Raw genomic sequence first — 13364 nt, forward strand, 5'->3', positions numbered from 1 at the left:
TGCAGCTAGAGTGAACAATAACATGATTTTCAGTGATGGACTACTGACAGCAGTTGATCATTTCAAGACCATAAGGAACACGCTTGCACTAAAGTGATTACATCTATTCACTGTGAGCATTGAGCAAGTTTCCATGTGAGCACAGCAAGCCTTACTTGTGTAACAGAGATATGACTGGTGGTGTCAGATTTCAACAAGCTCAGCAGCCAATGAAGAGCGTAGTACCTGCTTCCTGTCTGAGTACACCTGTGTTAACGTCCACCCTCACCCTGGCAGTTTCCATGATAACAAGGATCTTGACGTGGAAGCAACAACACGGCAGCAGTGTATAGAGACAACTCTGAACAACAGCTCATTCAAATGTAAGTTCAACTTTCAGCCAATACTCTAAATGTGCATGAGGTTACTTGCATAAAACTGCTGTTTTAAAAGATGTTTACTTTTAGCATAAGTTTAGTATGTTGCATGGATTGGCATTGCACATGGTAGCAAAAGTGAATATGAAACAAAAACAAAGGAATAATATATTTTTAACTCATAGCAAAAGCATTGCAGCAAAAGAAGGGAGGTTGGGGTCAACCTGATTATTGGTGTGGAGTGATTCATTTTACATACAATGATGCCTTCTAATCACATCCCAATGCAGAGAAAAGACAACTAAAGATTTCTCAACAAACCAGTAACTGACCACAATTCCCTTCAACAGTGCACAGATTAGTATCTCTGCGGGTTGGGACATAACCACACCCCATTCATCAGTCAAAACTAGACAAACAGAACTTCTTAAGGTACACAGCAGAACTGTTGAGACTTGAGTGTTGCAGGTGAAAGAGGACTGACCTAATTCAAGTGTGCTGCAAATATTCAGTGTGGGGGTGAAGGTAAAAATGGACAGAGCAGAGCGTAGCAACTGAACACCTTGTCAGGTTACACCGTGATGTTGGCACATGACCTTTGATTCTAGGTTAATTGCAGCCCAACACATAAAAAATAATAATAATAATAATCATGATAAACGCCACTCACCAAGTCCCAAGAGGCACAAGTGGAGCAGCACAACAAACTGCATTACTGCGCTGCAGCAAGAAAACTTGCAAGAATGGAACAATTATTCTGTTTACCCTATAACTGATAGATTTGAGGGTATTTGCATGCCTAGGAAGCAGCCAGGAATCGAAACCTTGTGATGAGCTGCCGACACGCTGCCAGAAAAGAATGAAATATATAAAGATGGCCTGTTAGCGCACCTGTGCTGGATGACAGGTATGATCGTGCCAATCTGCACGTGTGGACGTCATCATTTGTCGACTGACTTCGGTTGCAACTGCCAGGTGTGCTGCATCATCATTATCAGATGTAGACAGAAAATGATCAAGCTCCGTTTTTGGCAACAGAAACGTAATAAAAACACAGATAAATTAAAAATAGATAAATATTATTATTACTCAACTCTACCGGGAAACTGTGACAAATGACCTTATTTCCCCGAATATCGCTGCTTTATATGATTATTCACGCCCCAAACTACTGCAGCGTCTCGACCTCAGTTTTCAGAAAACTGCTGTCACAGCTCTTCTGATCAGACGTACAGAGGGTATTTTCCCCAACTAGCAAAATCTTGAGTGAGAGGCAAGGGGCAGCTCAGCGCAAATGAGGTGGCTGTGAATCCCCTTGCAGCTGAGAATGAAGTTGCCCTGAATGTTCGCAGATTGCTTCTTCCTGTTAACACATCGGCTCGGCTGCCGACCGCCGTGAACGCTCCAGCTGCGGTGAGTGCGTCAAGTTTCAGAGCAGAGACGAAAAAGGGATAAGACTTTAAAACTTTTATGTCCACAAACGGAGCGTCACACGTTGAAATAGAGCTGTCTAACTCCTGTAGTGGTAGGTCATTCGTCAGTTTAAATGTTGTCAGTGTTTGGCTGGAATGTGCTCACACACAAATAATGTAATTCTTGAGAGCATGAGCGACTCAGTGCGACAATAACTTGATTCCATCCTTTCAAACGACTTGTTCCTGAAGGAAAGTGGCTACAGAAGGTGAGGATGTTAAATTATTTAAAATACCTGACTTGTCACACTGCAGCAAACCTAATCACACTTCCTGTGTATATGTATAAGGTTGTGATGCCGGTCTGCTCTGAGAGCCTTGTAATAACCAATATATTAGCCTGCAAACAAATAACAGTGTTTTTCTTCTGTTGCTAATCACGCTGCTTGCACAGGGAGTGTCAGAGGTGAATCAGGGGGCATCAAATCGTTGTTGAACCCTCTCCATCGTCTTTTTTAAACACATTGTGCTGCGTGTGTTTTTGGATGAGGCTGCCTTTCAGATGGCCTGGACTGTGAAAACCCTCAGTGTGCCTGGGATGGGTCTTGTGATAGTGTTGTTAACAAAACAAAGAACTTGTCTCCATCTGATTAAAAAAGAGAAAACAACCAAAATCTGAGGTGTACGTGCCCAGAACCCTGTATGTCCTGAAGCTCTTTGTTGCTGTTTTGGTCACGGAAGAGGGTGAAATGCCAACATTTGGTCATTCTTGTGGGTGCTCGCAGGTTTTATGGTCACAAACACACACGGAGAGAGGGGGGGGGGGGGGGCAAACACAGGATGTGTGTCTCCCAGACTGCTGTCATATTAAGACACACTCTCATATCCTTGTCATTGTTTTACTGTTGGCCTTGTTGGCCTGATGCAAGTCACCCACAAACCACTTGTATTGGAAATAACCGCTTAGCTGTCAGACTCGTGTATCGACGGAGGATCAGTCACTGGTTTGCGTGACACCAACTGAGGTAATTTTGCCCTCTTTTGTTTTTACTTCATGATAAGTTTCCTCGTTGCTTTGTCTGTGGTCCGGTGGCATAGCAGAGTGATATGTTAAAGGAAGAAAGGAATCTGCATCAGCCTCACTTACATAAACAGCTCCTGTTGGGGTGGCAGAGTTGAGTAAACATTTCAGTAAGAATATTTTCTCTCCTCACTGAACCAGAGTAAGCTACCACTTTTATAAAATCGAATGGCAATGAATAACAAATGATCTGGCTGCCTTTTTTTTTTTTTCCTGCTTTCTCACTCACTCTTTTTCCTCGTTGTTGGGCTCATTCGTTTTGGAGTCAGCCTGTTTGGGCTTTGACACATCTTCACAATAAACATAAAGTTTTGCTATGCTATCTTCTCTCTTCTTCCTCTCAATTTTTCTTACTTTTTGTCTCCGTATGAACTCTCTAGGCCACAGTAACTCCAATATCTTTGCACATTAGTGATTGTTATCGCTGGTGTCAAAGTCGTGTCAGCGATGCACAGTGGTTGAGCGGAGGGTTGTTATCAGTGTGAGCAGATAAGAAAGAGATAGTCTGAGTCTCTCCATGTGATTCTGTTTCTGTACATGGTGTAAACCTCTCTCTCTCTGTGTGTGTGTGTGTGTGTGTGTGTGTTTTGTTGATATAGATTGTACTGGGTGGTTTGGGAGGAGTGGAAAGTGTTCATCATTCAAAATTAAACCTGGTAAACAAGATTTAGGTGTACTGTGGGCTGGTCTGGCCAGACAGGTATGAGATTCAGGGCTAATCCTGTCAGTGGAAAACTCCATTGGGGAAAATTGGGAACAAAAACAAGACACATTCACCCTCCAGCAACAGCTCAGTATATGCCTTTCTCGCAGCACTGCACTCCAGCTGTATGATTAGTAGATTTCTACATTTACCTTCTATGATCTGTGCATCCAGCCAGGAGGCAGCTGGCATGTCTGCTTTATAAGCAAGCCACTGGTTATTATATGTTGCAAATTGGGTCTGGTATTAAAGAGCAAATTCAATCGGCATTCAAATGTACAAGAATATATTACCCAATTTGAAAAATAATACAGGCGTCAGGAGCCATTTTGATACAGAGGCAGTGGACTGGGTTGATAAATATTTCCAAATTGGATCAGCTTATTATTTCACCCAAAGCGACTCTGAAAAGCAAATTGGATACAGAGGGGGATTTTATTTGCAGCTTCTTAGGTTGTTTGCGTTTAGGAGATTTACTGCAGCTATTCAAGAGGCCAGAACAGCCCACACTACACTCCCTCTCCAATCAGCCTCAGTTGTGTGATTAACATCTTTTTCCAATATAGTCAACAAAAATAGTTTTTAATGCTGTTCTGCTAATTTTGCATGAAGATAATCGCGTTGCGGGCCGGCCTGGACTCGTTCCTGTGCGGCCCTACAGGGTGGACATTTGTCTCGCGTGAAAGTTTGTAGACATCGACTACCGTGGCAGCATTATAGGTGAGATTAGAGCCAGATTCTAGATGCACAGGGCTTTCGTAAAGATGTCAAAAACCTTATTGAAATCAGTGTTTACTAGTCTCCTGTCTCCATTCTTAATGCTCATGCCTTCACCCTTTTTCACTTCCACTCACCAAATATGGTAATTTCAACGTGCTCACCATATGGTGAGCATAATCCACTTCCTTAAATTGTAGTAATGAGTAGGATACAGTGACTGGGTAACTGCTGTGTGGGTGTTTAGTGGTTTGCTGCTGTCCCTCAGAGTCCTGTTTGATAATCTGCACCTTAACAATGCAGGTCATCTCAGTTATTTCCATATAGTCATTCACAATGGAGGAAACAAGGACACAATGGCCATCCTGAACAATGAAGAGGCACCCACAGTATAATATTTGGCACAGAGGTCAATGGGAGAGTTCCCTCTGTGCACAGTATCAAACATTGCACGAGGGACTATTGGTTCCTGATCCCAAGCCAACCTCAATGGCTAAATCTGACCAACCAGCCTTCATCCGGGACCTCGACTGGAGGAGAGGTCATTCCTGTGTTTTCCCATTTAAAAATATCACCATTCATATCGTACTGGATACAGCTGTGGCTTTGTTTTGTGGGCATCTGAACATCTGCGTTTCACATCTATGTGGTGGTGATGGGGAACGGAGGTACAGTTTGTTTTGGGCCCTGTGCCATGAGGAAGTTGTGAGATTTCTCCTTAAAAACAATACACACTCACACACACACTCGCAGAGCCCATGAAAGTGTATCAGTGTGTGATAGGATAAGGTTGATGGATAAGTATCAAGTGAAGTAGAGCTCGTGCGTTTTCTTTCCCGATTAGCATGACAAGAATAAAGCTTAGGAGGATACAATTAGCAAACAAACAAAAGATTCATTTGATTCTTTTATCCTTTTTGTTTTGCCAGTGGAAGTCATTGGACAGTTTTTTGTGTTGCTCAACACCTGGCAGTGCACCTGGACTTTGCATGGGGAGGGAAAAATGTTGAATAGACACTTGTTGCCAGCTGACTCTGACAGAATCCTGAGAGCAGTTTTTCTGCTGAGCGCTATGGGAAAGAAGGTTGTTGCTCACTGACCCTTTTGCCACCACCAACCTCAGATTACAATCTCGATTTGCATGCATACTTCCAAACCAGTTAAAACAGTACAAGGACTTGTACTGGAATTTGGAGTTTTCCACTGACTAGCAGTATGTGATCCTGAAACTCAAAGTACCAGACAAGCCCCAATAATAGACAGCATTGCTGCTTTCCATCACACCCTATCTCTAAACCAAAACACCGAGATTTCATACACATCAATGGCTGAATATTAATAGCAGATATTTTTAACTTTTCTTTTTCCCCCCGCAGCATTTGAAGATGATGCGATTTCTGTTCCTGTGTCTGCTGCTGCTGCTGCCAGCTGCTACTGGTATGTTCTCATCTCGTTGACGCTTTCAGGTGATAAACATCTAATCAGGGTCTATGCATCCCTGCGCGGGCATGTTTTCCTCACCTAGCTGCGTATGTGCACTGTCTGTGCAGATTAATGTATGCACTTACTTTTGAATTAGACAACCACCTAAAATAGAAGGTGCAACAGTGAAGCAAAATGTTTGCGCATGTAAGAGTAACATTAAAGAAGAACACTATAATATTCCCAATGCTGTCCTTTCTTGGCATAGATAGCAGACAGACCATCAAACTAACTGTAGCCTACACATTGTTTGTGTTGTACAGTCTATGTAGCAGTAGTCTGAACCAAACCTCAGATCAACATTGACCTCTGAAAACTGAACTGTGGGAAGCTACACAGTGTATCACCATGTATCAAGGCTGAGTCCTTTCTACAGCGGCCTGAGTACAAATTGTGTTTTACACAGTGTCTGTTTTTGGAATCTGGCTTATAATAAAGCAGAAATACCCCCCCCCAAAAAACAACCTGTATTATTAGTGTTGTGCATGTATGTATGTGAGTGTCTTTTAACTCTGTATCTTTCTTGCAGCTGTTTCAAAAGATGTCGAAGGATCAGCTGATGGAGGTAAACAACAGAAAACAAGAACACTTAAGGAAGCCTTTCAGTCGGCTGGCCACAGTTGTCATGGTGCAAGATTAACAAGTGAACTGTAACTGGTTCTTGCTTGAGATCACTTTAGGGACACAAGTAAATACATTTCAATTAAGTAGTTAAACCAACAGAAATCACACCCATTAGCGAGGTCATTTGTTTGGAAAGGAATTGGGCCCTTTGCTTGTTCCTACATGTTTCTTGTGCTGTTACGAGTGCGATGAGTATTTCATCCCTGTTTTGACTGGGTAAGGTCAGTGGGTCCTTTAGGCCATGTATGAAGCAATTAACACACGTCAAGAATCACAAATGACATGTTTGTTGACACAGATTTGTGAATTTCATGTCAAATAGAACAGCTTAAAAACAGCGCAGATTCAGCAGCTCGCTGATTCTCAACCGTCTCCACATGTCTACTGACTTTACACAACAGAAACTTACTTCATGGTTTTCCTTCCTGATTTCGTGTTTTGTTATGTACTCACAGTTTTGGTCACATGTTTACAGTTTCTTGATGCAGGATTCAGTTCACTGTACAATATTGATATAATTCCTCTTAGACCTTTGGTCCTAAACTGACTTCATAAAACATTTAATCAATAGTGTTACTAAAGGATTAGAGGTGTTGTCTATATCTTGACTATTGTACAGCAGAGGGACTTACACTGTTACTGTTTAAAAGTGTTCACACAGAGAAGCATTGAATTTCTGTACTGGCTTGACAAGCATGTGATTTCTTCTTATTTCACAGGTGTGGATGATGAGGATTTACAAGGGGAAGAAATATGTGAGTTTATTAGATCAGTTCCCAGAAGTAGATTGGAGGGCAGTAGGATTTTCTAGTTTCTTCATACATCTCTCCCACAAATGCTGTCATGGCAGCCGTGCAGAGGAGAGTATGTGCAGGTTATGGCCTCTGCAATTATTGTCAGTAAGTCAGTATTGTGTGTAGGGCGCTGTAGGCCAGTGAGAAGTGTGAAGGGCTGTGGCCCCTGTTGGCTCTCCCTCCTCCCAACTATTAAGGCCTGAATGGAATCAATTAGCTCCCTGGAGTGGCCCCGCGGATTCTGCCGAAAGGCCAATGAACATGTCGACATCTCCACCATCCTGCCGGTCAGCTAATCAACATTGGCATTCTCATTCTCTCTCCACGCCGCTCTCCGTCACTCCTCATCTTCGCTTTGATGGACATTTGATAGAATTACAGATCTGTTTAGAACAGGGCCACAGCCAGTCGCTCTTTCTGCAAAGAGCTGCAGTTCTTCTGAAGCCTCAGCACTCTCCCTCTCAGTAGACACAAGCTCATACACATGTACTTAATACTATATGTTTTTTTTTTTTCTTTTTCACTTTCCTCAAGTATATTTTGAATAACTCGAGCAACACACTTATTAATTATTGCCTGCATGACTGAAAGAAAACTGGTGGGAAATATGCTTTTTCACTTCCTGAGAGTTAGATGGGAAGATTGATACCATTCTCATGTCTGTATGGTAAACATGAAGCAACAGTCAGTAGCCGGTTAGCTCACCTTAGCATCTTGCCCGTTTAACAAAAAAAAAACAAGCTGTGGTTTAACAGTACTGGGTTATTCTTGGCACAAATAAACATGTTGGTTAATGAGCTGAGGTGTTGGTTGGCAGCTTTTGTTACCTTTGTGCAGAGCCAGGCTAGCTGTCATTCTCTGTTTCCAGTCTTTATGCTAAGCTAAGCGAGGCTGCTGGCTGTCGCTTCATACTGGATTTACCATGCAAACATGAGAGTGATATCGATCTTCTCATCTTACCCTCGGCAAGACAGCAGATAATCATGTTTCCCAACTTGCATAACTATTCCTTTAATGACTCCAGTCCTCTGCTGAAAACCTCAAACATTTGTTGAGGCATGAATTGCAATGTCTGTTCATCAGACTTTTGAAGTACTGCGATACAGAAGCTGTCTGGGGGCTTGAAATTCACTAGAGCATGCCTGAAATCAGCATAACTGGTCTTAACAGTTCTCTTGTTCTTGTTGCCACTTTTAGTGATCCCAGATGTTCGTGACAGACTTGGCTCACTTGTAGATAAGACTACAGGTGCAGACAAAACGTCAGGTGAGAGAAGTATTTTGATTAATTAGCAATAGACAGCAAAAAGTTAACATAAAAAATGTTAACATACATCTCAACAAGTATAAAGGATTCCAAATATCACACACTGGTATCTCTGCTTGTTTAATCCTTTTTATGCTTTCTCTCCTAGATCAGTTCACCATGATTGTCATCATTGTAGTCGTGACCGCGTTGACTCTCTCGGTCGCAGCGATAGTCAGTAAGTACTCTGTGTTTTGTTGTGAAATGTGAACTAGGGCCTGTTTTCATCCCACAGTTGACAAATGTTCTGCTGTAAAACCTTTCAGTGCCTGGCTGGAATCACTGTAGTCCCTTTGTGCCTTGTGAAGCTCTTAGTACCTAAGCAAATATGAACTTTTTGCTTGTGTAGCTGTGACCTTTTTTCCTTTTTTTCTTTTTCTTTCAGCCATAATGTTAGTAAGGCGCCACATGCACAATCGGCAGCAAGGGTAAGACAAAATTTCTCATCTTTCAAAGTTGATATTTGATAAAGTTTTTTTTTAATATATATATATATATATATATATATATATAGCTATAGATCTTTGTACTGTGTATATCTTTTTGTTGAATTCCAGTTAGATTTCTTATTTTCTATGGACTTCATTTCCACACTCCACAAGAGGAACACATTTGTTTTCTTCCTACGGCCTCTGTACGTGCGGTATCAGTGTCTGACTGAGAAATACATGTTCCACTTAACGCTAAGTCAGCCTGCAGGTGACAGAACCAGTCTGGTGGGTAACAGGCTTTCTGCTGCCTTGCCAATTTGCCCCACTTCATCCAACTCGTCAGCATCAAAACTCGAGAAAAACAGTCAGGTGGCAAAACGCAACCAGCATCCACCCATCTGAGCCCGTCTGGACTTGTACAGCAATTAGTATGACAGCTTGAGGCCACTACTGAACACTCCCCGCCACTCAACCTTTCCATCTTAGCCGTCAAACAATAGCCTTAAGACAGTGCCACTGGGTCTGTATGAGCGACTGGGACAGGACCCAACCTGTTCCAAAGCTTACCTCATGAATCGAGGTCTGAGTCGAGTGTACAGAAAATAAAACAATACTGCGAACACGATCCTGGCGTCATGACAACAATCTGCCAACAGCAATCAGACAGCAGAACAGCCTAAACCAGTTAAACAGAGAAACGCTCTCTCTTCGCTTTTTGCCTTCCTTCCATACAATGCTTATTTAACTGCAGTTAGCTCTTGGACCGCTTTCTGCAGAGTCATCAAGTTTCTTTTGCTCTGGGGTGCAGCAATATATGACCTGCAGGTTGGGTCAGAGGGGGTTATTAGAGGGGGCGTTCAAATTAGCCTCCAAGCAGCAGGAGAATCGCCATTGTGGAGCAGACACCCAAGACTATCTGCAAGGGTTAAATTCCTCCGCAGGATTACTGGCTGCCTCCTGGGGCTGCAGTCAGGTCTGGCAGTGTTTGGTGCTGACTGATCGCTCTGCTGAAAAGAGGCTTAATCACACAGCAACCTCTGGCTTGTTGGATCAACAGTGCCTTGCCAGGTTTATAAGTCCCACCCGGGGATGAGCTGTGTTTTGAGGTGATGCAGTCACCGTGCACCTGTCAGAGCCCTGCAGCATGAGGCAGACGTGCCGTTTCCTGAATTCTGACACACAGGGATGTTTCTTCTGTCTTTCTGTTAACAAACTGAGAAAGAACCTAAAAATATCTTGAAGATGACATACTTTTTGCTCTTGCCCTGTCTCACCCCCTCCTCCCCCCCCTGTATTCCCTTCCTGTGGCCTGTCCTCCCTCTCTCCTCAGGATCTACTCCGTGCCGACAGAGCAGGAACAGAAAGGGGTCTAGTTCCTGGTGGAGTCGCAGTCCAATAACACGCAGACGAGCGAGGAGCACCGGGCTGTGTCACCTCCTACTCTTCGACTCAGGACAGTTATACTTCTTTGCACAACAGCTTGCTTCTCACCATTCAGTTCATTGCTCGCTCCTACAAACTCTTATCAATACATATGCAACGTTTTTATTTTGTTTTTGTTTTTTACTCTTGTACACTTTCATCTTTGTCCCAGCCGTTTCTACTCCACATACACACAGTTTAGCCTGGGACACTTGGAACGCATTCAAACCCTCTAATTGGATTCTATTTGAGGAATCCAAATCAAAGCCAGTGACTGGTTTAGAGCTTCTTTTGTTAAAAAGGATAATTTAGCACAGCCAGAGCCCCCCCCCCCCTTTTTTTTTTTTTTTTTGCTACCTGAAACAAGAAATTATTCCCACCAGCTAGGCGGTGAAATCTACATTCGCGTTTGATTTGGTGCATGTGGAACAGACCTGTCTGTGTGAAATGGTCGATGAGTGAGACAAACCCTGCTAATCCACACTAAGCCAGCCCAGTGCTCACTTCATTCTCCCATTCACTTGTCTGACATCTTCTGTTCCTGGCCCATTAGGAATGACAGGAGGCAGTGCAATGGGAAGATAAAAACCTGTTCCCCCTCTTCTCAACCTCAATAAAAAAGAAACAAGTGGAAACAGCCAGCGTGAACATCTTCTTGCAAGGCAGCAAATTAATCGACCGCCATGAGTGATGATGTTTTCTTTTCCCCCTCTCTTTTTCGTTTTGAAAGGCTTTCACTTTAGCCTTGCAGATTGTAAATAGCTCTCTGAATGCTGTAGAGAGTTAGATTAATGCCTCACACACTGGCAGAGGGGGGCTGGGTGTGAGGGAGGGATAAAATCTCACGAATCAAATAAAGTGTTGGGGATGATTGGGAACATACCAACAATGGCTTTGTTTCATTCATATGGCGCATGATGGCTTCTCTGTTTTCATTTAAATGGAAATCAATCATGCCCCGTGAAAGAAAGCTTCCTATCAAAGAACCAAGGGCACTGGTTGCCTTATTTGTTCTAACACAGAGCTGAGAACTTTCTGCGGCAAAGGTTGAAGGGGAAGGAGACGTGCTCCCGGTCGACACGACAGTGTTTCATTTGTGGCTTCATGAGGCGCATTTATAATGGAGTCAGCAGAACCGGGAAGGGCTACATGGGGTTAAACACTGGATTTGTCAAAGCAGGATCTTCCACTAAATCTTGCAGCTAATCTTGATACTGGGGGCAGGGCTTGGCTCCAGTCCAGGCAGACTTGAGAGCAAAAACAACTGCGCAGTTGTCGCCAGGGTGCACTGTGGCCAGAGGTCTGTGCTGCAGTGTCCTCTTCAAAATGATGCATCCCGGTTTATTTAACACAAACTAACTGGCAGATGTGATTATGGTTTGTGCATTTGTTTGACTGTTTGTATCGGAGCACTGTGTGTATCGTATATATATTCTCAAAAGTGTAGCATTGCCCAGTCAGCCTTCAATATCTGTCAGCATTTCAAAGGGAGGACAATTTGACAAAAATTGCAGTACAAAACATTTCATTTTTTTTTTTTTTTATGTCTTTGTAGTCTACGTATTCACATTTACTGATATTCAAACTAACCGCGATGCCATAACATCAGCAGCAGAGTATTCTCTTTGAATGTTTTTTCCAAAATGTACAAAGCGAACAGACTTGTGCAAAAGTCCAAAGTGAAATACAGTATTCGGTCCAGCCTGCTCCACGCGTGAGAACAAACTTCTCTCTCATTCCCTCCTGTGAAGCCTCCCTGCTGTGACACTACTGATGTAAACGTACCGAAATGCCATTGAGCTTTGCTTTCTCCTCAACGTGACGTCTTGAGTGAATAGGTTGTGTGTTTTTCTTTTTTTAAACTGGCTGATTGTTTTTCTGTCCAGGCTAAAGTGCAGTAGCGGGCCCCGCGAGACAATCCCGCTGCAGCTTGATGAAGACTGATGCAAAGAGACAAAACACAAGCAAATAAAGAAAACATCTTCATCAATTTGACAACACATGGGCAGCTATTTTTTTTTTTTTTTTTTTGTTAAAAGGTTCAAAGTGAGAAAACACCAAATACAGAAAACATGGCAAAATTCAGTTGTGTCTTTGCGGCATGCTTCTATATTTGGTTGTTTTCTCACTTTGCAGCACTTTGTTGTGAAAATGCTGCGTGTGCTGTCGAATGGAAGATGTTCTCCACTTGTTTTCTCTATTTGCATGTGTTTCCTTAAGCTGCGGCGCATTGTGCTCTCTGGACCACCGTACTAAAGACATTGTCTGACCTTATGCAATTTTTCTATTTTAAATATATAATATATTGTAAGTATTTACAAATTTACCGAGCTATGCATTTGCATTGTGTCTTTTGATGGAAAAGATGGTCTTTTTTTTATATCCTCGTTGATTTTAAAGGGTGATGTCTTCTCTCCACTGTTCATTCATAACGTGTGTAAAAGTGTTGTGGCAGGTGGGAGTCTGTTATTTGCCAAAGCCTCTTCTATATAAAGTATATATTTGTATTTTAATGTCATTTTGCAGAGGAAAAAAATGCAATGTGGACTTAATGTTAAATACTTATGTTTCTATGCACTTATGTATCAAGGTTAATCCATTCTGTATGTATTATTTGTGCCAAGGACATTCATAGTGGTCTTGCATCATATCATTAATTAGTACACTGTGTAATTCAGGAACTCATATCTCACAATAAAACAATTGCAGTAGGTGATTGTGTATCATGAAATGATTCGTCTGCACAGCTGCTGTTGCCTTCATTGTGTTCTGATAGCAATTAGAACAGTGAATACTCCTGTATATTATGTAGGTATGCTGAACTCTGGATTGTGTTGATTTTAACCTTAACTCTGTTATAAAATTTGCTTGGTTTCTCTAAGTTTGTTGTCTGTCACTTTGATGCCATATGGATGCTAAGATAATGCGCCAGTGGATCTTGTTTAATCTAGGGCTTTACTCATTTACAAGCATAGAACCACTAAGAGGCTTAGACGCCGCTTACTAAACATCACGTTCATTTTGAAATTGAAAGAGT

At 42.4% G+C, this 13364-nt stretch overlaps 2 protein-coding genes across 5 annotated transcripts in view; one reads left to right on the forward strand and one right to left on the reverse strand.

Moving 5' to 3' along the window:
- Positions 1 to 1069, reverse strand: part of fcgbp (Fc gamma binding protein) — a 42144-nt gene extending 41075 nt beyond the window's left edge. Inside the window, exon 1 of the mRNA XM_076736742.1 lies at positions 1027 to 1069. Within this exon, the coding sequence (XP_076592857.1) occupies positions 1027 to 1069 (43 nt within the window). The remainder of the gene's footprint in view (positions 1 to 1026) is intronic.
- LOC143324886 (uncharacterized) lies at positions 288 to 13217 on the forward strand. 4 transcript variants are annotated; one of them, XM_076737682.1, is made up of 8 exons: positions 288 to 362; positions 5646 to 5706; positions 6281 to 6316; positions 7095 to 7130; positions 8367 to 8435; positions 8584 to 8652; positions 8860 to 8902; positions 10236 to 13217. In XM_076737682.1, the coding sequence occupies exons 2-8, from the start codon at positions 5655 to 5657 to the stop codon at positions 10276 to 10278; spliced, it is 348 nt and encodes a 115-aa protein (XP_076593797.1). In that variant the 5' UTR covers positions 288 to 362; positions 5646 to 5654; the 3' UTR covers positions 10279 to 13217. The 4 variants fall into 4 exon arrangements, with proteins under 4 accessions (XP_076593797.1, XP_076593800.1, XP_076593798.1 ...); XM_076737685.1 differs by lacking the exon at positions 288 to 362 and adding an exon at positions 1619 to 1769; XM_076737683.1 differs by lacking the exon at positions 288 to 362 and adding an exon at positions 1797 to 2037.
- The last annotated feature ends 147 nt before the right edge of the window (positions 13218 to 13364 follow it).

Source organism: Chaetodon auriga, chromosome 8 (assembly GCF_051107435.1).
Source record: "Chaetodon auriga isolate fChaAug3 chromosome 8, fChaAug3.hap1, whole genome shotgun sequence".
NCBI lineage: Eukaryota > Metazoa > Chordata > Actinopteri > Chaetodontiformes > Chaetodontidae > Chaetodon > Chaetodon auriga.

Coding starts and splice junctions, on each gene's coding strand:
- LOC143324886 (XM_076737682.1), top strand. CDS start 5,655: ATGATGCGATTTCTGTTCCTGTGTCTGCTGCTGCTGCTGCCAGCTGCT. Junction 5,707..6,280: donor GCTGCTGCCAGCTGCTACTG/GTATGTTCTCAT, acceptor TCTTTCTTGCAG/CTGTTTCAAAAGATGTCGAA. Junction 8,903..10,235: donor ATGCACAATCGGCAGCAAGG/GTAAGACAAAAT, acceptor CTCTCTCCTCAG/GATCTACTCCGTGCCGACAG.